This window comes from Cherax quadricarinatus, chromosome 82 (assembly GCF_038502225.1).
Source record: "Cherax quadricarinatus isolate ZL_2023a chromosome 82, ASM3850222v1, whole genome shotgun sequence".
Lineage (NCBI taxonomy): Eukaryota > Metazoa > Arthropoda > Malacostraca > Decapoda > Parastacidae > Cherax > Cherax quadricarinatus.
Window position 1 is genome coordinate 20,506,287 of NC_091373.1, and position 21,182 is coordinate 20,527,468.

A 21,182-nucleotide genomic window follows, 5' to 3' on the forward strand; every position below is an offset into this window, starting at 1 on the left:
GATTAAAAAATACCGCCATAACTGAGTGGTTATCAGCACAGGCATTAAGAGTATCTAAGCAAAATAAAGGGTTAATAGCAGAGCGGCCCTTACGAAAGCCAAATTGACTAGTGTAGAGACTATTGCGTGTCTAAATACCACACCGACCTTCTGTTTACTAAAAGCTCCAACTTGCAACTGTACTGGTAAGAGCAATTGGACGATAGTCTTAGACATCATGGCCAGAAGTACCTGGTTTACAAAAAGGCAGAACAACGGTAGTTTCCTATAGTTGGGGAAGAACCCTTTGCCACCAAATAAGATGCAAGAGAACTGCAAGGGCCGACGGATGTAAATGCTAAAGCATACGAATATGAATGCCATCCTGCCCAACTTCCGACGATCGGCAAGCGAACAGTGTTGATTCCAATTATAGAAGCGTCAAGGGGAGATAGAAGACTCATCCCTGCTAGAAGGAAAGTCTAAAGGCAGTAATTCTCTGACAGAACTGGAGAAAAGAAACGAGGGGGGATAGGTGGAGCCCCTGAGATACGGACAAGATGATTTCCAATCTCTGTGGCAACTTCATTAGGTCCTGCATTGCTGACACCGGCAACCCGAGAAATGAGAACAGGGTCTAGAGAGTATTTGCCACTCAATATCTCTATCTTTTTCCAAACTCTCAGAGGAAACCGAAGTAACGGTAGAAACAACGACAATGGGCAACCGCTCTCGCCAGCTTAAAATCATCAAGTTGCTCTATAGTTCTATTGTAACGATATCGGCCCCATGCAGAACGTTCCAAAGGTACTGCACGAGCACAAGCAGACCACCACCATGACACGCATTTCTGAAAGTGCGTGCTCGAGGTCTGAGGGACTGAATGTGCAAAATCTCTGCCTGTTTCGCCTACATTATTTCTTGGGAGAGAATCCACAGGGGATGGTGTAGACGCCTGTTGTGGAAGTTAGAGGTGTGGGGCTGCGTTTCGTAGTGAGGTCTTTGATAGCTGATGTGTTTACGGTGGAAATGTTTGTTACTCTTAACAAGTGCCCGGCGAGTATTCGTGGCATGGAACAGCCCTCTAAGCAGTTCATAGTGCTCCCATGTGGTGATGTTGCCACGAATACTCGCTGGGCACTTGCTAAGAGTAACAAACATTTCCACCGTAAACACATCAGCTATCAAAGACCTCACTACGAAACGCAGCCCCACACTTCTAACTTCCACAACAGGCGTCTACACCATCTCCTGTGGATTCTGCCCCAAGAAATATGTAGGCAAAACAGGCAGAGATCTTGCGGTCCGCCTGAAAGAGCATCGAAATGCCAGTAACAGAAGACAGTGTACACCTGTGTCCTCGACAGACCCCACGGGGCATTTGATGAACTGGGATGAGGCACAACTCGTTTTCACCGAACAAGACCTTAGACGCCGAAGGTGTCTAGAAGCCTCGCTAATCGCCGTCACCGACACACTAGAGCATGATACTCAACCGGGCAAGGCACCACCTACCCAGCAACACAGGAGTCACACGATTTCATCGTCTACCCGTTCTCATCCCAATATGGCCTTCAGGTCACCATGCGTCACTCGCACCTCACTCTCCCCCTATATTTACTGTCTTTCAACCTCTGTATGTTAGAAGTGATCAAGGTCCCAGGACCAAAATGTTTCCTAGTGTTTGCTTAAGTATTTTTCTAAACCATCTTGTCAGTATTTATTACCAAGAGTTATACCATATTTTCTCATACATATAGTGTAACTCCACCCACTTTCCCGTTATATCTATCTACAAAGAACAACTTAAACCTTGGAATATGGCATTCACAACCATATCTCGACTAAATTATACCATATTTAAATTATTGCAATTTGAACATAATTATGAAGGAACACAACAGAAGGCCTACTGGCCCATACATGGCAGGTCCTTATCTAAACCTCCCCTACCCAAAGCTATCCAAGAATTTACTCCCTTACCCACGACACCAATCAAACCCAGCCCCTCCCACTTACGGAGTGGTGACGTGTACTTAGCTCTGTGAAGACCTGTTTGTGTGCTCTCTGTGAATCTGAACCAGGATGCCCTCTCTTGAGCAACTTTACCAGCAGCTGAAAGAAGAGCTTAGGGTTGCTAAGCAGGAGATACGGCGATTAACGGAGGAGAACAAGAGGATTCGAAGTAATCCTCCTGTTGTGAGTCCCCAGGTTAAGAGGGGAACTTGGTCAGTGGCCGGGCAACATGGAACCAAGCTGAGGATCAAGAAGACTGTTGGAGAGGCAGAAACAACGAGGACCCAGAAGACTACTGTGGAAACTTCCAACCCATTTTCGGTGCTACCTGACGAATGTGGGTGTTCTACTGGGAATGTCACAACGAGCACCAAGGAAGCATTGGCTGACGTGAGTGAGACATCCCTAGAAACCCCAACGAAAACCATCGAGAACGTCTTGACGAATTCCACAAGTGAAGGTGTAATGCTACCTAACGAATGTGAGTCGACTACTGGGAGCATCACGATGGACGACGCCAAGGAATGTACAAACATTGTTGTTGTTGGGGATAGCCAGATTAGGTTCATGGATAGGGCATTCTGCTTGAAGGATAGGAGTAGGAGGCAGAGAGTGTGTTTTCCTGGGGCTGGGATGAAGGATATTGTTAGCCGTCTGGATGACATCATGAGAGGTAATGGGAGCAATCCTATTATCTGTCTCAGTGCTGGAGGCAACGATGTTGGCAGACGTAGGAGTGAGGACCTGATTAGCAGGTATAGGTCAGCAATAGAGATAATTAGGAGGAAGGGTGGGAAACCTGTCATATGTGGTATTTTGCCAAGGAGAGGAGTTGGAAATGAATGGTTGTCCAGGGCAATTGGTGTCAATTGTTGGCTGGACAAATACTGTAAGGAAAATGCAGTAACATTCATTGACAACTGGGACCTCTTCTATGGCAGAAATGACATGTATGCCAGGGATGGGGTTCACTTATCTAGGTTTGGGGTGGGAGCACTGGCCAACGCAGTTGAGGGAGCAGTTAGGTCTTTAAACTAGAAATAGATAGTGGTATGGGTTTTCGTGGAAAATCAATGAATTTTGAGTGTAGCGATAGTGTGAGTTTTAAGGAAACCAGTTATAGGCAGAATGAGGAAGAGTTATTGATGAACATAGGAAAGCCAATGGCATTAGGTGATAAGGAGAGTAACAGGCATAGTGGAGGAACAGAAATCAACAGGAAGAAAAAAGAGAAGGGAGAGTCCTTAAATACATATTACACAAATAGTCGTAGTGCTAGGAATAAGATGGAAGAGTTGAGACTAGTTGCTAGTGCAGGTAACATTGATGTATTTGCCTTAACTGAGACGTGGTTCAATACGAAAAATCGGGACATGCCTGCTGAATGTCACATACAGGGTTTTAAATTGTTCCAAGTAAACAGAAGTATCTGGAAGGGGGGTGGGGTGGCACTGCATGTCCGAGATCGCTTGAACTGTTGCATAAAAGTGGGTATAAAGTCTGAAACACATGCTGAGTCTGTTTGGATAGAATTTTCAGAGGGACATGAAAAATTGATTTTAGGTGTGATATACCGTCCCCCAAACTTAGATAGGGACCAAGGGAGACTACTATGGGAGGAAATTGTTAAGGCCACAAGGCACGATAACGTAGTAATTCTAGGAGACTTTAACTTTAGTCATATTGATTGGAATTTCTTGACTGGGAATTTAGAATCAAACGACTTCTTAGAAGTAGTTCAGGATTGTTTTTTGAAGCAGTTTGTGACAGAACCTACAAGGGGAAATAACCTGCTTGACTTAGTTCTGGCAAACAATGAATCCCTTGTTAATAATTTAGAAATTTCAGAGGAACTTGGTGCTAGCGACCACAAATCAATTACATTTAGCATTGAATGGAAGTATGATAGTAGGGATAACTCAGTAACAGTTCCAGATTTTCGCTTAGCAGATTACGATGGGCTTAGAGAACACTTATCATCTGTAGACTGGAGTAACGAAGAGAGCTATCAGTATGACAGCTTTCTTAACACAATACATGCTGCCCAAAGGACATTTATCCCATATAAGGAAATTAGATCGAATAGAAATTACCCCAAATGGATGAATAATAGGCTCAAATATCTTTTAGGACAGAAGAAAAGAATTTATAGGCGTATCAAAAGAGGAGAGAGTCATCTTATGAATCAGTATACTGACATTAAGAGGGACGTTAAAAAGGGGATAAGAAAAGCTAAACGGGACTATGAAATTAAAGTTGCTAGGGATTCGAAAACTAACCCAAAAAGTTTTTTCCAGGTTTATAGAACAAAAGTTAGAGATAAGATAGGTCCCCTTAAAAATAACTCTGGGCATCTTACTGACAAGGAGAATGAAATGTGCTCTATTCATAGCAATTATTTTCTCTGTTTTCACTCAGGAAGACACTTACAATATCCCAGTAATTAATTTTTATAGTGGGCTTGAAGATGATAAATTATGCAGTATCACAGTCACTAGCAAAATGGTTATCCTTCTTTCTTCTGTATTGTTTCTTGGGGCCCTCCGGTTGGAGGGTGACTTCTTCTGTCTTGCGGTGACTCCCCAAGTGGGAAGTATCTTCTCGTTTAGCATCTTCAGCAGCATAGGAGGGCGGAGGCAGCAATTACAGGGTTCTTTTTGGAGCCACACCCCAGCTTTAGCAGGCAGCAAAGTGCTGGGGAAACTTGCCTTCACGATGATTGATCATTGACAGTCCTGCTAGATGAGGGTACCGTCTTCGGCAGCCCCATTCTGGAGAGTCCTGAATTTCTTCCTTGTGGTGTAGTCGAGTGCCACAAAGCGGTGACTTTTTGAGAGTAGGTTGATCAGGGATTCAGTGGTGAATGATCGAGTTGAGTCGCAGGTGAACTTGACTGTCCCGTTGTGGAGGCGTTGAATAATTTCTGGAGTGTACATTGCGTTCTCATTCTGGTTGGTTGTGTAGAAGTATACACCAGGCAAGCAATGGACTTCTTGTGAAGGAGTGGCGGTAGTACGTAGGGATGCATCCCAAGGCTCTTGTGTTTTAACCTTCTTGGCTGGCGGCTGAGACGTTTGAGGTGAGGCGTCTGATTGGTCCGTTGTGACGGAGGTGGAAGCAGGTGCTGGTGGACTCTCATTGGTGGAATCGGTCGGCGTCTCAGTGGTCTCTGATTGGTCCATCTCTGTGTCGGGAGGAAGGTGTGGTAGCGGTGGAGCAGCGGTAATGTTGGAGACATTTGCAGTGGATTTTATGATCTCTGTGGAAGGTGGAGATGCAGGGAATGTGAAACCAGGCATGTTGTTGAGCTTGAAGAGTTCGTTGATGGTGGTGTTGAAGGAACCAGGTTCAGCTACATTCTGCACATGAGCATACATGATGCAGTAAAGAATCTTGGTGGAGTCGCCAGCAAGAGCTGGCGAAGAAGTGGTAGATGCAGCTTGCGTGGCTTGAAGAATCTTGGTAGTATCTGCTTGAAGCTTGGTAATAGCAGCATATGTAGTCGCTTGTGCAGTGCTTTTTTTTTTTTTGTTGGAGTTGTTTCTTAAGTATATCTCGTCTGGTTGGGCACTTGGCAGCAAGAGTATAGTGATCATTCTTGCAGTTCAAGCATTTAGGTGGAGAGTCAGTAGTGCACGTCTTGAAGTCATGACCTTCTTGGCCGCAGGTTGAGCAGAACTTATTCTTGGCAGGGCAGTCTTTGGTGGTATGTAGGTATGAGTAACAGTTGGAACACTGGAATTTGATGAATTTTTTCTGCTTCGATGAAGGCTGGATTGATGTGGAAGTAGTGAACAGCCAGTCCCTCAGCGAGAGCTCTGGCTGCCATGTTGACGTCACTGAAGGTGACCTTCAGCATGGAGGAGGCATTGGGTATTTTGGTAATGAATTCCACCTTGGCCCAAGGGTTCTGTGCTTCAATGGACGACTTGATTTCTTCGGTAGCCTGGGCAGTGATGAGCCTGTCGAGTCTCTTGAGGAACACAGTTCTCCTGGCCCTCAGAGCTGGGGAAGTCAAGACAATAAATCCCTGATCTCGTAGAGTGGTTGTAGCAGTGGTGGTAATGAGTTTTTCAGCCTCCGTGTCGTCAGTACAGACGACAACGAAGGCCTCTTTGAGCGACAGAATCGCATTAAATTTGACTTGCAGTCTGCCACTGACAACAGCTGCAAGTGAATAATAGGCAGCAAATTATACGTGGGCGAAACATCAAGAGACCTCCAAACACGTATTTCAGAACACCAGTACGCAAGCAGGACTGACGATACAAGGAATGCCTGTGTACAACACCGCAATTCACACAACCATTTAATTAACTACAGAAACTCAAGACTTATAGCCAGAGAAGACAACACTCAATACCGAAGAATCCTGGAATCATAGCTTATCTCTATAACCAACAATTTCAACCAGAACAATGGCTTCTAAAACATAGCTGAACCACTTGCCAAGAAACTTCCTCATCGCTATCCCACATAAGAACATAGAACACTACAGAAGGTCTGCTCACAACTTACCCAATCTCCCTTCCAAGCTACCCAAGGTTTCAGACTATAACCCCACTCGGTAGATTATCAGATGCAGCATTCTCCACCTGACCTCAACATTCTGAACCTACTATAAATACTCGCGTACCTTCCACCCCAGGAAGATGTTTGTGACTTGAAAAAGCCCACTGTGTGGGCGAAACGTTGTCAATAAAGGATCACATTAAACTGCATGTGTATTTATATTTCCATTCTAAAACTGATTCTTGTGGAACGCCACTAGTGACTTATCCCCATTCAGATTTGACCCCATTAATGGAAACATTGTTTTCTATTAGTAAGCCATGCTTCTATCCGTGCTAGAACTATCTCCTATACCATGAGCTGCCACTTTCCTTACGAGTCTTTTGTGAGGTATTCTATCGAAGGCTTTACTAAAATCCAAATAAACTATCATATTCTTTTTCACTGTCTACTGCCTAAAATGTTTTATTGTAGAACGTCAGAAAATTTGTCAGACAGGAACGATCTCTCGTGAACCCATGCTGAGAATCATTAATCAAATTATGCTCACGATGACTCTTAATAATAACAGCTATAATTGATTCTAATAATTTACTTACTATAGACGTTAGGCTGGTTGAATGGTAATTTAATGGAATGGACTTATCCTCCGATTTGAATACAGGGGCTACATTAGCTATATTCCACATCTCTGGCACAATACCAGTTAGGATGGACGCATTAAACACACTCGTTAATGACTAAGTTCCATCTTGCATTCTTTAAATACCCTGGAAAACAATTCGTCGGGTCCAGGGGACTTTATCTGTTTAATAACCATGTCCCTTGTGACAGTAATATTAGTTAATCTGATTTCTTCAGGAACTGAATAATTGTTAATTTCTGGAATCTCATTTATATCTTCCTGTGTAAAATCAAATAATAGTCATTAAATAGGGAACAAATTTCCAGTTCGTTATCCGTCAGCTGTCCATTCCCAGTTTTCAGAGGTCCTACTTTTTTCTTCACCTTCATCCTATACACTTGAAAGAACCCTTTTGGATTAATCTTTGATTCATTAGCAACTCTTATTTCATAGTCACGATTAGCCTTTCTAATCCCCTTTTTTACTGCTCTTTTAAACTAAACATATTAGTCAATAAGGTCAGCCTGAAGAGGCGCCTATAAATTCCTCTTTTCTCTCCTAATAGACGCTTTAGCCTCCTATTAACTCATTTTTGATCGTTATTATTTGACCTAATTTCTCTCTGGGGAATATATATACTCTAAGCACTTTGTACATTAAGAAAAAATTATAAACGCTGATTCCTTCGTAATCGTAAGTATGATCGTCAATAAAATCATTAGCTAGATTACCTCAGTCGAGATTAGACAGGTGTTCCCTAAATATTTATTGTAAGAAATGTTTACAATACATAATTTTAAATGTTTAATTAACAAAAATTACATCAAAGTTCCCAGCACATACTACCAAATGTAATTCATTTTATTTTATTTCTGGCGCTTCCGCAATTAGCATAAAATAAATTAATATTTTTTCTTCTGCACCTTCTTCCTATTCACCTTCTCTTTTACACAATTTCTGTTATAATTACTCAGTGTTACTCTATGACTGTTATAATTATAATTAAGACCCACACTCATTATAATCCACTCCTAAACTCATACCTCTAACTAATCCTAGTTTAAAGCCCTAACAACGCCCTCAACTGAACTAGCCTGGTTAAGTCAACTCCATCCCTGTCATACATGTTATTTCTATCGTAGAAGTGGTGCCAGTTGTCAATGAATAATACTACATTATCTTTACAGTGTTTGTCCAGCCAACAAATACCAATTGCTCTGGGCAACCATTAATTTCCAACACCCCTTCTTGGCAAAATGCCACATATAACAGGGCGCCTGCCCTTCTTCCTAATTATGCCTATTGATGTTCTATACTTTCTAACTAAATTCTCACTTCTACGCTTGCCTACATCATTACCTTCGGCACTGAGACAGATAATAGAATTAATCCCCTTACCATTCAAGTCGGCTAACAAAATCATCCATCCCAGCCCCAGGAAAGCAGAAGGCAGTATCTATGTACCTAATCTGACTGTCCCCATCAAACAATATTTTTACCTTCATTGTTGTTCATGGTCCTGACGTTCTCAGTAATGAACTCACATTCGACGAGTAGCACGGAGAATAGGTTCTTCGTCGTTTCTACCCCTCCATCCGTCCTTTTGATCCTTAGCTTTGTTCCATGATGTTTGGCAACTTTCCAGGTTCCTTTCTTGACTTGAGGATTCACAACAGGAGAGTTACTACGAATTCTCTTTGTTTTTCCTCAGCCAGTCGCTGTATCTCTAAATTAGCCACCCTCAGCTCCTCCTTAAGCTGCTGGTAGAGTTGCTCAGTTGAGGACTTCCTGGTTCAGTTCCACAAAAAGCACACTAGAAACGACTTCATTAAGTAAGGTACACGTCACATTAAAGATAAAAACCTTGAGTAGCTTTTAAAAAATGTTAGACAAGTACGGGAGTGGGAATTAGTGGACCTACTTGGCTTGGGTCAGTAGGCTTGCTGCCGTGCTCCTCCTTTCTTATGTTGTTTGTGAACGTGAGTATATCTTAGTATATATCTTGAGTATATCTTAGAAAATTTCTGATTCACACGATTCCTTATTGGTATTATATTTATGGACAAAGCCTCGTTCAGTACCTGAATATTGGGAGCTAATTAAGTTCAGTCCGAGGAAGAGAGGACATTTGAAATTACTTAGATCAAGAGTCCTTCATCTGCATTAAAACTGCCATGAAAGGTTCTTGAATAGAGCTTCACAAACATCTAGGCAGTTCTATTGAAGGGCAGTGATTTACTGAAAGTGTTGTAATGACTAGTAGTAATACATTGTGAGGCTCCTACAATAACCACTGATAATACATTGTGAGGCTCCTACAATAACCACTGATAATACATTGTGAGGCTCCTTCAATGATCACTGATAACACTTACACTGTGAGGCTCCTACAATGACCATTAATAATGCTTACAATGCTGACCAGGTTCTGAAGGAACCTGGTCAGTGCTTACAAAAGGTACTTACATCTTCCGTTACTATGAGCTGGAAAAGCTTATCATAATCTTTTTCGTAGAATGGTAACTGTCCAATTACCATTTCATACAAACATATTCCATAGCCCCACCAATCAACACCTCGGCCATAATCGTTGCCTAAAAGTATCTGAAATTTAAAGAAACAATACTTTACAAGCCAATTATTTCTTAGCAATACAATTCAATATTAATTTAAGCATATTTATATATTGAAATTTATGTGCACTTAATGTCCTACCACATACACAGGGATTATCATTATTTTATTCATATACAAGTGCTCTTTGTTCTGGGAAAGTTCTTAACAGAGTTCAGCAACACGAGTCAAAAACTACCGTGGCCTGGTAGGCCACGGTAGTTTCGCCTCGTATTTTCGCCTCACGCACTGAGTGTCCGTGGTTCAATCCTTGGCCGGGTGGAAATCACTGGGTGTGTTTCCTTACAACTGCTATCCCCGTTCACCTAGCAAGCAAGTAGGTACCTGGGTGCTAGTCGACTGGTGTGGGTCGCATCCTGAGGGACAAGACTAAATGGCCTCAATTGAAACAAGACAGAGTCCTCGACGACGCACTGGCCTTCTTCACTTATCCTGAGTGGATAACCCTCCAAGATTAAAAATCTGAACAAAATTGGATCTTATCTTACAGTGTTATGAATATAAGAAACTGGAAGCTTAAGGTACAGAATGCGTGACAAACCTGATGGGAAAATATAAGGTGGTGTAGTAAATGTCATCACCTTGTACACACTGGTAACACAACACCTGAGTAACTCAGAGATCAATCACTAAATGTCACAAATCAAAGTAGCAAGACCCACTACATAATTAGGTATCCCCGAAAGAGGACCTTTAGGAGGATTTTTTCTTTTTTTTTCTCCAGCTTTTCGATTTTACTTTGCTCATTACTCGAAAAGTTCTCATTCAGTCAACTTCAAATTTTCGATCCTTGTGTACGGTAACGAGGACCATATTCTTGGAACAATTGGTGTAGTCATGTGACCTATGACCAAAGTTGTTGAACCGATTCCGAGCACCCTAAAGTGGCTTGGATAACTTCAGAAAAATCTTCAGTGGCATGGCTTGATTCGATGACTGCCGAGCGTGAAATTCAGGCGAGTATATGTGGATCTGAATATGTTCGAATTCGAATAAGACGAGAGCTGTCGTAAGATGGGAAGAAGGATGGAAATGACTGGAAAAGGATTGGAAGGAGGGGAAGAGGAGGAATCAAGGCAAGTGGCCCAACCACTTTGGGACATGTGGTACAGAAGTACTGGAGACGTAGATGGAGAGGCTTGAATGATGTTGCTTGGCTGACTAGGAGAGGATGGCGAAGGCAGCGGCAGGAGCTGGGAGTGTCAGAAGGCAGCAAGCAGGATGAGTCTTAAACCGTTTTTCAGTGCATTGAATTGTTTTCGAGAGATTTGTATCACACGTATGGGAGAGCTGTAGTAGTATTCGTTGGTTTGGAGCTGGTGGAGTATCTGGTTGTAGGTAGGGTATGGTCTTTCTTCGCTTTGGTACGATGCAGTGTTGTCTTGGAGATGTTGGACGAGTTCTAGGCGAGTCATGCTTGCGGGGTGTTGCCTCGTGGTGTAGAATGTGAGTCCTGTGTGTTTAACCCATGGTGTTCCAGGTAATCGACGTGAGCTAGGTGGAGAAGGCGGTGGTGGAGTTGAGGAAGGTGGTGATGCTTCGTTTTCAACCTCAGTAGACGAATTAGATGTTTCTGGTGGCAAGGCTTCTGATTGGTTGGATTCAGTGAGAGGTGGTGGCGGTGGAGGCTTCTAATTGGTCGTTGTAATAAAGTTGGTAGAATTACCGACAATATGTAAAGTAAAAGGACACAAGTGCAACTAATGTGACATTTATTGTGGCAACGTTTCGCTCTCCAGGAGCTTTATCAAGCGAAACGTTGCCACAATAAATGTCACATTAGTTGCACTTGTGTCCTTTTACTTTACATAATTGGTCGTTGTTGGATTGACGTCACTAGTTGGTGGTGTTGATGGAACTTCTGCAGAAGAGTTGGTGATTAAGTCTTTGGCGAATTTGAGAATTTCTTCAGAAGGTGGAGATGCTGGAAATGTAAATGATGGCATGTTATTTAATGTAAATAACTCGTTGATGTTAGAGTTAAACAATCCAGGTACAGCAATGTTTTGCATGTGAGCGTATAGTAGACAGTAGTGAATCTTCGTTACGTCACATGTTGGAGGAGTGATGGTGGTGGAGGCGGGCGGAGTAGATGCTTGAAGTAATTTTGTAGTGTCTGCTTGCAACTTTGCAATTGCGGCATACGTTGGTGTGTTGTTGGTAGATTTTTTCTTTTTTGCATCTTGTTGTTTCTTCATAATATCCTTTCTTGTAGGACATTTTGCTGCAAGTGTATGGTGATCATTACTTTTGCAGTTTAAACACGCTGGTTGTGTTGGAGCAGCAGCGGTACAGGAACTGAAGGAGTGTCCCTCACTACCACATGTAGTGCAGAACTTCGTCTTTTACTGGACATGCTTTTGTGGTGTGAAGATAAGAATAGCAGTTCCAGCAATGTTGGATGTAGTGGTATCTCTCTGCTTCTATGTAGGTAGGACTGATGTAGTAGTAAACAGCAAGACCTTCGTTCAGAGCAGTGGCAGCATTGATCACGTCGGTAAAGGTGACCTTGAGCATAGACGATGCATTCGGGATTTTGGTAATGCTATCAACAGTAGCCCAAGTATTTTGAGTTTCAATAGATGACTCGAGTTCGGCAATTGTTTGAGAAGTCAGAATCTTGTCCAGTTTTTTTCAGGAATACTGATTTTCTTGCCCTGAGGGCAGGAGAGGATGTAACAGTAAATCCTTGAGCAGTAAGAGTAGTGGTGGCTTCTGTGGTGAGTAACTTCTCTGCTTCAGCATCATCGTGACATACAACAATGAATGCTTCTTTCAGTGTCAGAATAGCGTTGAATTTAACATGCAATGCTCCCTGCACAACAGTTGTAAGAGCAAGCTTCGTTGAATCATCAACGGTACCACTGTTTGGCTTGATCTTTACACGATTTGCGTAGCTCATCGTGCAAGTAAAGGTTCCCCTCCCCAACGGGGATCGTAGGGGGACTGAGTAAGTAAGGAAAGCTGCTATGACCTGCCGAGGCGAGAGTCAAGAACAGAATCACGTTAAATCACGTTAAAAAAAATTCGGCTTACCTTTCCAGAGCAACTGCAACATTTAATGGCTGATTTATCTAAGGTTCGGGATAGTGCCTATTGAGTTTTGTGTGTAGGCAAATTTGTGGCAGTAAAATAATAAGAAAAACCTGGAATCATTGGACTAGATAAATTAAATCCACGAGTAGTGGCCCATTGGGAAACAGTTGACAGCCTTCCGGAGAGAGGCTTCTACTAGGTGACAGTCGGCGCCTGCACATGCTATAGCGAGGTCATCAACAGAGTTATGTCCAAATACTGGATGGGAGAACAGATGCCAGGTCATTTACAGCAAGGAGAAAAAGAGTGGTACATCCCTGAGGGACACCTTCAGCTTGGACAAAGTCAGGGAAAGCATATCATTAACCAGAACACGGAAATCTCTCAGATAAGAAGTTTGTAAGGAAAAATGGCAACCTGCCTTGGAGGCCTAAGGAGTGGGCTTGGGCCAAGATGATATACCTCCAAGTAGTGTCATATGCCTTATATGCTTTTCAAGATCAAAAGAGACTGCTATGACAGAGTGGTTACTAGCAAAGGCATTATGAACATGTGTATCTAAGCGAAGTAAGGGGTCAATAGTAGAGCGGCCCTTACGAAAGCCATATTGATTTGGGGAGAGACTAACCTGTGTCTCTAAATACATCAAACGTCTAATTACTAGAGGTTCCATCACCTAGCATACTGCAATGGTTAGAGCAATGGGACGATAGTGTGAGTTATCTCCCGAAGCACCTGGTTTACGAAAAGGGAGAACAACGGCAGTTTTTCAAAGCTGGGGAAGAACTCCTTGCGACCAAATAAAATTGAAAAGACGTAAGTGGACTGCAAGGGCTGACGTATGCAAATGCTGAAGCATACGAGTATAAATGTCATCAGGCCCAGATGCTGATGATAGGCAAGCGGAAAGTTGTGACTAGTGTAAAAGTGTAAAAGGCACATTATAAGGCTCTTCTGTTTGAAGGAAAGTCTACTGGCAGTAACTCTCTGGCAGGCTTGGGGAAGGGAAACGAGGGTCAAAGATGGAGCCCTTTAGAGGTAGGGACAAGATGATTTCCAGTTAATGTGGAAATTTCAAAAGGGTTTGCAACACTGATACTGGCAACTGATAGAACTGGAGCAAGGTCTGTAGAGTACATGCCATATATGCCATTCAGTTTCCGTACTTTTTACCAAACTACACCCAGAGGAGCCGAAGTGACGGTAGAAACAATCATACTACCAAGTGCGTTTAGCTTCACGGAAGACACGACCGACAACCACTCATTCCCACTTAAAGCCAGAGTGGCTCTGTGGTCTTATTGTAACGATATCGGCCCCATGCAGCATGTTTCAAACGTACCGCATGAGCACAGGCAGGAGACCACCAAGGCACGCATCTCAGAGTGCTTGCTCGAGGTTTGAGGAATAAAATGTGAAGCCGCGGTTAAAACTGAGGTAGAAAATAAATGTAACAGCTATACACAAATTACCCGCACGACGTTTCGGTACGACTTGGACCATTTACAAAGTCACACTAACCAGAAGTGGAGCAGGACGGCTATATATAGGCAGGAAGAGGTGGTGGTGGTAGTAGTAGTAGTACAAGAATGGTATATAATACCGACAAGATGAAATTAAGACACATGCGCAACACCCGGGCATCTCTATCGTAGACGTTTCGCCATCCAGCCAGCCACTGGATGGCGAATCGTCCACAACAAAGACACCCAGACGCCGCACATGTGTCTTAATTTCATCAGTAGTAGTAGTAGTAGTAGTAGTAGTAGTAGTAGTAGTAGTAAATAAGGAGGACGAGCCAGTCAAATGCAAAGGAAGGGGAGCACTGCCAGGGAGCTAGGTGCCCGCAGAGGGAGAGCAAGTGCACAGAGGTGCGTGAAAGGGGAAGTGGTGAAATAAATAAAGGAACATTATTATTATTATTATAATCTAAAAGAAGCGCTAAGCCACAAGGACTATACAGCACTGCAGGGCAGGAAGGAAGCGAGGGCATCAGGTGGCAAAAGGGAGATGGATGAGTAATAGGTTACGGATAACAGCGGGGCAGTGGATGGTGAAAGGGTAAAGGGCAGCAAGAGACTGAACTAGAAAGGGCTGAGGGGAGTGCGAAAAGTATCATCAGAGTTTGTGGAGTAAATCAGTCGTTGTCAAGAAGTCAATGAGAGAGTCAGGATTAAAGGAGGGTCCATCAGCAAGAAGGGAAGGTAAAGAGAGAGTAGTAGAATGAAGACGACGTTGGAGGTAAATTCTGCGTGCTCGTTGATAGAGAGGGCAGTCTAACAGAATGTGGCTAATCGATACTGGAACTTGACACTGCTCACAGAGAGGAACAGGGTGCCTCTCCATGAGATACCCATGAGTAAGACGAGTGTGACCAATGCGAAGGCGGGAGAGAGTGGTCTCCCAACCTCGGCACTGATGACAAGAAGACGGCCAGTAACCTATGCTCGGTTTAATAGAATGAAGTGTGTTACCGAGCAGAGTTGACCAACGTTGTTGCCAACGGGTGTGAAGGTGGGTAGCTATTGCAGCAAAATAGTCCAGAAATGGAACACCTCTATAGGAAATTGGTAGGTCATGTACTGCTGACCACGCAGCAGTGTCTGTCTGTTCATTGCCCTGTACGTCGACATGACCAGGGACCCAACAAAAAACAATATCTTTATGTTTGGTAGAGATACGGCGTAGCCATAGTTGGATACGGAGAACTAGGAGGTGAGATGTATCAAATTTTCGTATAGCCTGTAGAGCACTAAAGGAGTCTGAGACTACCACAAATGATGACACAGGTATAGATGCGATACGAATAAGTGCTGCAAGAATGGCATACAACTCAGCAGTAAAAATGCTAGTCGAAGATAGTAAATGTCCACACACGACGCTGTCCGGAAACACTGCTGCGAATCCAGCGCCGTCTGAAGACTAGAGCCATCTGTGTACACAGCGATGGCATGAGAATGAGAGTGGAAATGATCAAGAAAAAGAGAGTGGGCTTTCGAGTAAGGGAGTGAGAAAGAACAGACCCGAACAGCTGGAACTTCCCAGGGGGGTAGGGAAAAGTGAGATGCTACATGAACATATAAAGGTGGTAACTGAAGGGAAGACACGAGCGAATGTAGGTGAAGAGAAAAGGGACGGAGCAAACAGAGGTGGCAAACAAATAAAGAATGTCTACTAATATCGGTGACCATTCTATAAATGGAAGGATTGTGGAGATCGTGAGAGCGTACATAGTAGTGAAGGCAATGGGCATCACGGCGATCAGACAAGGATGGAACATTCGCTTCTGCATAGAGGCTCTCAACAGGGGAAGAGCGAAAAGCACCAAGGCATAAACGTAATCCTTGGTGATGGATGGGGTTAAGGCTAGAGAGAGTAGCAGGAGAGGCCGCTGAATAAATCTGGTCACCATAATCGAGTTTCGATAAAACGAGGGCTGAATGTAGGCGAAGCAGAGTTCGACGATCAGCTCCCCAGGAAAGATGAGCAAGGGTTTTAAGAAGGTTTAGCCGGCTGTGACAAGTTGCCTTCAGAGAGGTAATGTGAGGTTTCCAGGATAACCTACGGTCAAAGAGAAGGCCTAGAAACCTGACTGTATCACGTTCGGGGATACGGGAGCCATAGAGATACAAAGGATGATCGGAGATGACAGAGCGTCTAGTGAAAGTAATTTGGTGAGTTTTGGTACTGGAAAATTTAAACCCATGCGTGGTGGCCCAAGTGGAAACACGGTCGACCGCATGCTGGAGAGAAACTGCAATGAGATGACAGTCAGCGCCTGCACAAGCAATAGCGAAGTCATCAACATAGAGTGATGACCAAATATTGGGTGGAAGAACAGAGGCCAAATCATTTATAGCAAGGAGAAAAAGTGTTGTGCTCAGAACACATCCCTGAGGGACACCTTCAGCTTGGACGAAGTCCGGGGAAAGCACATTATTGACTCGAACACGGAAATGTCTGTCAGTTAAAAAGTTCTTAAGGAAGGATGGTAGATTGCCTCGGAGGCCTAAGGAGTGGGCTTGGGCCAAAATATTATACCTCCAAGTTGTGTCATATGCCTTCTCAAGGTCAAAAAATATGGCAATAACTGAGTGATTATTCGCAAAGGCATTACGAACATACGTATCCAAGCGTAGTAAGGGGTCTATGGTAGAACGGCCCTTACGAAAGCCATATTGACTAGCGGAGAGACTGTTGTGTGTCTCTAAATACCACATTAAACGTCGATTTACCAGACGTTCCATCACTTTGCAAACTGCACTAGTAAGAGCGATGGGACGATAGTGGGAGGCATCATGTCCTGTAGTACCCGGCTTGCGGAAAGGGAGAACAATGGCAGATTTCCACAGCTGGGGAAGAACTCCTTGTGCCCAAATAAGATTGAAGAGGTGTAAGAGGACTACAAGGGCTGACTGATGTAAATGTTGTAACATACGAATATGAATGTCGTCAGGCCCAGCTGCCGATGATCGGCAAGCTGAGAGTGTTGCCTCCAGCTCCTGAAGTGTAAAAGGCACATTATACTGTTCTTCTCTGAGAGAAGAAAAGTCCAAAAGTACTAACTCTCTGGCAGACTTTGAGGAAAGAAACGAGGGGCATAGATGGAGCCCCCGGGAAATATGGACCAGATGAGTGCCAATTTCAATGGCAACGTCAAGAGGGTTAGATACATCAACATCGGCGACCCGTACAACAGGAGCTGGGTCAGGAGAGTATTTACCACTAATTTTCCTCACTTTTTTTCCAGACTGCACTCATAGAGGAAGCAGAGGTGATGGTGGAAACATAGTCTCGCCAGCAAGTGCGTTTAGCATCACGGATGACACGGCGAGCGATCGCACGCTTCTGCTTAAAATCAAGAAGTCTCTCATTGGTTCTATTGTATCGGTACCTGCCCCATGCAGCACGTTTCAAACGTACTGCACGAGCACAAGCAGGAGACCACCAAGGCACGCACTTCTGAGAATGCCTGCCTGAGGTTTGGGGTATAGAATGAGAAGCTGCGGTATAAACTGACGTCGAGAAGAGGTGTAGGAGCTCATCAATGGAGGATGAAGAAGGAACCTCACTAAAAGCAGTGAGTTGCGAGTAAAGGTCCCAATTTGCCCGATCAAATTGCCAGCGAGGGCTATGGAAAGGTGGTGAATATGAAGGAGAAGTAAGAATGATTGGAAAATGATCGCTGTCATGTAAGTCTGGTAGAACAGACCAGGTGAAGTCTAGTGCAGTGGAGGAAGAGCAGACTGATAGATCGATGCAAGAGAGAGTATGAGTACGAGGATCAAAATGGGTGGGAGTACCCGTATTTAAAACATGGAGGGGGTGAGAGGCGAGAAAAGCCTCCAACTGAATGCCACGTGAGTCACAATGAGACCCCCCCCCAGAGGAAATGGTGGGCATTAAAATCACCAAGTAACAGAAGTGGTGGTGGTAAGGATGAAACAAGAAAGGCAAAATCTGGGATAGAAAATGCTCGAGAAGGAGAGAGATATAAAGAACATATTGTAAACCACTTATTCAAGTGGATACGGGCTGCAGTGTAATGCAGCGAGGTATGGACAAATAGTTGACAGTACGGAATATCATTGCGTAGAAGAAGGGCACTTTCATTAAAGGTCCCATCTGAGAAAGGATCCGAAGAATACAATAAATTATAGCCTGAGATAGGTTGGAAAACAGCTGAGTGTAATTTTGGTTCTTGTAAGCAAGCACCAACAGGGGAAAACCTGGAAAGCAACATCTGAAGCTCACCCCGATTACCCCTGAGGCCGCGGATATTCCACTGTAAATAGGCGATGATTGGCAATGAAGAAAATACCAGGAATCTGTAGGAAAGGGCACCTACGAACTAGAGGGGTTAGAAAAGTCAACATGTTGTGGCATTGGAAGACGTTCAAACAGCGATGAAATGGAGCATTTCGAAGAATGAAGTTGTGGAGATGGAGGAGAGGGAAGAGAAGGAACAGGAGGTGAATCAGTGTCCATTGAAGGTTTAGTCTCTGCAATATATTCTGAAATGGCTTCAAGTGTTTCTGAATTCAAAGATGTATGGGAGACCATATTGGAGGTAGAAGGAGGAGGGTGAGTAAAGATTGGGACAGTAATGGACTGTACCAAAGTAGAGGGGGACGAAAGAGTGTAGGGGACTGGAGATGAAGTGTGGGGGGGACAGAAGAGGCAGAAACCTGGGAGGTGGCAGAAGAGGGAGAAACTTGGGAGGGGACGGGGGTGGAAGGCATAGTACGAGGAGGAGGGTGAACCTCCACACTTGTAATAGAGCCAGAGAGAGGGGAAGAACTAGGCACAGAGACTGGAAAGGTAAAGTGTGGAGGTGGAAGAAGGGAAGGAAGGGGCAAAGAAGATTTGAGCAATGTGGATTTTTTGGACTTCTGAGAAGTAGAGGGGCGATTGGTATAAGGTGTCGTACGAGGTCTTGTCGATACTGGGGCTTGTGAGGAAGGACGCGAAGATGTGAGAACAGACTGAGTTGTAGTCGGGACGTCAGAGCCAAGGACAGCAAAAGGATTAGATGCCGGAGTGGCTATGGGAGGGGTAACAACAGAGGAGGCTGCAGAAGATGGGACCCCAGAAGTGGGGGGATGTTTTGAAACACGAGAATAAGAAACACGGGGTAGTCTCCCTTGGAGGCGGAGATGAGTAACTGCCATAGCATAAGGGAGACCTTCTGCCTCTTTGAGGCAACGGATTTCACGTTCATTTAAGTAGACCTGGCAACGGCGGGAGTACGAAGGGTGAGCTTCATTACAATTAAGGCAAGATGGAGGTTGACTGCAAGATGTATTAGAATGGTCGTCGGCACCACAGACTGGGCATTCGGCCATAGATCTGCAATATTTCGCTGGGTGACCAAAACGCCAGCAATTTCTACACTGTTGCGGTGTAGGTATCACCTTTCGAACTTGTAACCGATGTCCTGCAACATACAGAGGACGGGAGTTCTCGGCTGTCAAAAGTTAATCGAGCCACATTGCAAGGGTAACATCTCCGCCCACGGGCAGGAAGGACATAAGTGTCTACTTTGACGATTGGCAGATCCTGGAGTTCCAGCTGTTCAAGAATGTCATTGCCACATGACTGGAAATTCTGTTGGACTATGGTATGGGGCAGAATGACAGTACCACTACAAGAATTGAGAGAAAGATGTTTTTCAATAGTGATAGGAGTAGTATCGATATTCGAAAGGAGAGAAAGATCATGAGCTTGGGTAGCATTCTGGACAGTGACGATGCGCGTACCGCTCTTGAGAGCATGAAATGAAATATCTCTACCAACATGACGCAGGAGCGCTTTGCCAATACTATGGTCAGAAAGATAGGCAGAAGAAGAAGTCGGTCTTAAAGTAAAGAATTTAGTCCATTGTGTGGTCCGAAACTGAGCGTGGAGAGGGAGTGCATGACGTGTCGGTCTTTTCCGAGTAGAATGGGAAGGTAACGAAGGAGCATCATCAGGAGATTGACGTTGGCGTTTAGGAGTAGGACCGGAGTTGGTCCGGCGTGAAATGGGCTGGCGATTCGAAAATTGCCGTACCGTAGAGGGAGAGGCCGGAAGCATAGTCAAAGGAGAGCGGAGGTCAGACAAATCGAAGGAGTCAGTCGAAGCCCCGGTACCTGAAGCGGGTGAGGAAACAGCACCAGCAAGAGGTACAGGGGCATCAGGAGTGTCCGAAGAGTGGTCTAAAAACAAGGCAGGGTCAGAATGGGGTGCGGTATCAAGAAGGGGCCCGGGGGTAGTGGGTTCATGGATTGGGTTCTCCATGGTTAGGTTACTCCTTTGCTTTTTGTTTTTAAGAAAAAAAAAGAAAGAAAAGAAAATAAAAATAAAAAAAAAAGAATAAAAAAAGGGGGGAGCGGGGAGGAATAGTTCCCAGGAGGAATGAAAGGGCCGGAAATCTCCCTCCGCGCCCAAGAGGACCTCAGCACCGCTAGTAGCGCAGATGCAGCATGGAACCCGTGCCATACCCTACCCTTCATGCCAGTAAACCAGCAATCCGGGATAGCAACCTCACATCTGCCGAGCTACCTCGGTGGACAAAAGAGAGGGCGGCCGGATATCCGCCACAAAGCATACCTCCTTCGGCCACCACCCCCGGAATCCGAAAGGTGGCTTCCAGAGATACACCCGTCGCCCGAAAGACACCCAAAGCTACTCCGGGATACCGGAGAGGGATCGGGACATCCCCAGGCGATCCAGATTCCACGGCAAACTACGCCACCGCCAAGAACCTCAACGGAATGGGATGGACCCCGGTATCCTTTCCCCTACCTAGGAACTAGCGTGCCTGTGGGAGAAATCCCAAAGGCCAAAAAGAGGAAGGGCAAAAGGGTGGGGAGGAGGAGGAGGAGGAAAGGAAAAAGGG

General features: G+C 44.4%; 1 protein-coding gene across 3 annotated transcripts in view; it reads right to left on the minus strand.

Moving 5' to 3' along the window:
* Positions 1 to 8,678: 8,678 nt before the first annotated feature.
* The window catches only part of LOC128698848 (RAC serine/threonine-protein kinase-like), a 93,986-nt gene continuing 81,482 nt past the window's right edge, over positions 8,679 to 21,182 (minus strand). Inside the window, exons 9-11 of one of the 3 annotated variants that reach the window (XM_070102633.1) lie at positions 9,599 to 9,736; positions 9,054 to 9,213; positions 8,706 to 8,920 (exon numbers count right to left, since the gene is read on the minus strand). In XM_070102633.1, coding sequence (XP_069958734.1) covers positions 9,064 to 9,213; positions 9,599 to 9,736 — 288 coding nt within the window. In that variant the 3' untranslated portion in view covers positions 8,706 to 8,920; positions 9,054 to 9,063. Of the gene's footprint in view, positions 9,214 to 9,598; positions 9,737 to 21,182 lie in introns of all 3 variants that reach the window. The other 2 variants (XM_070102634.1, XM_070102630.1) reach the window with 2 other exon arrangements.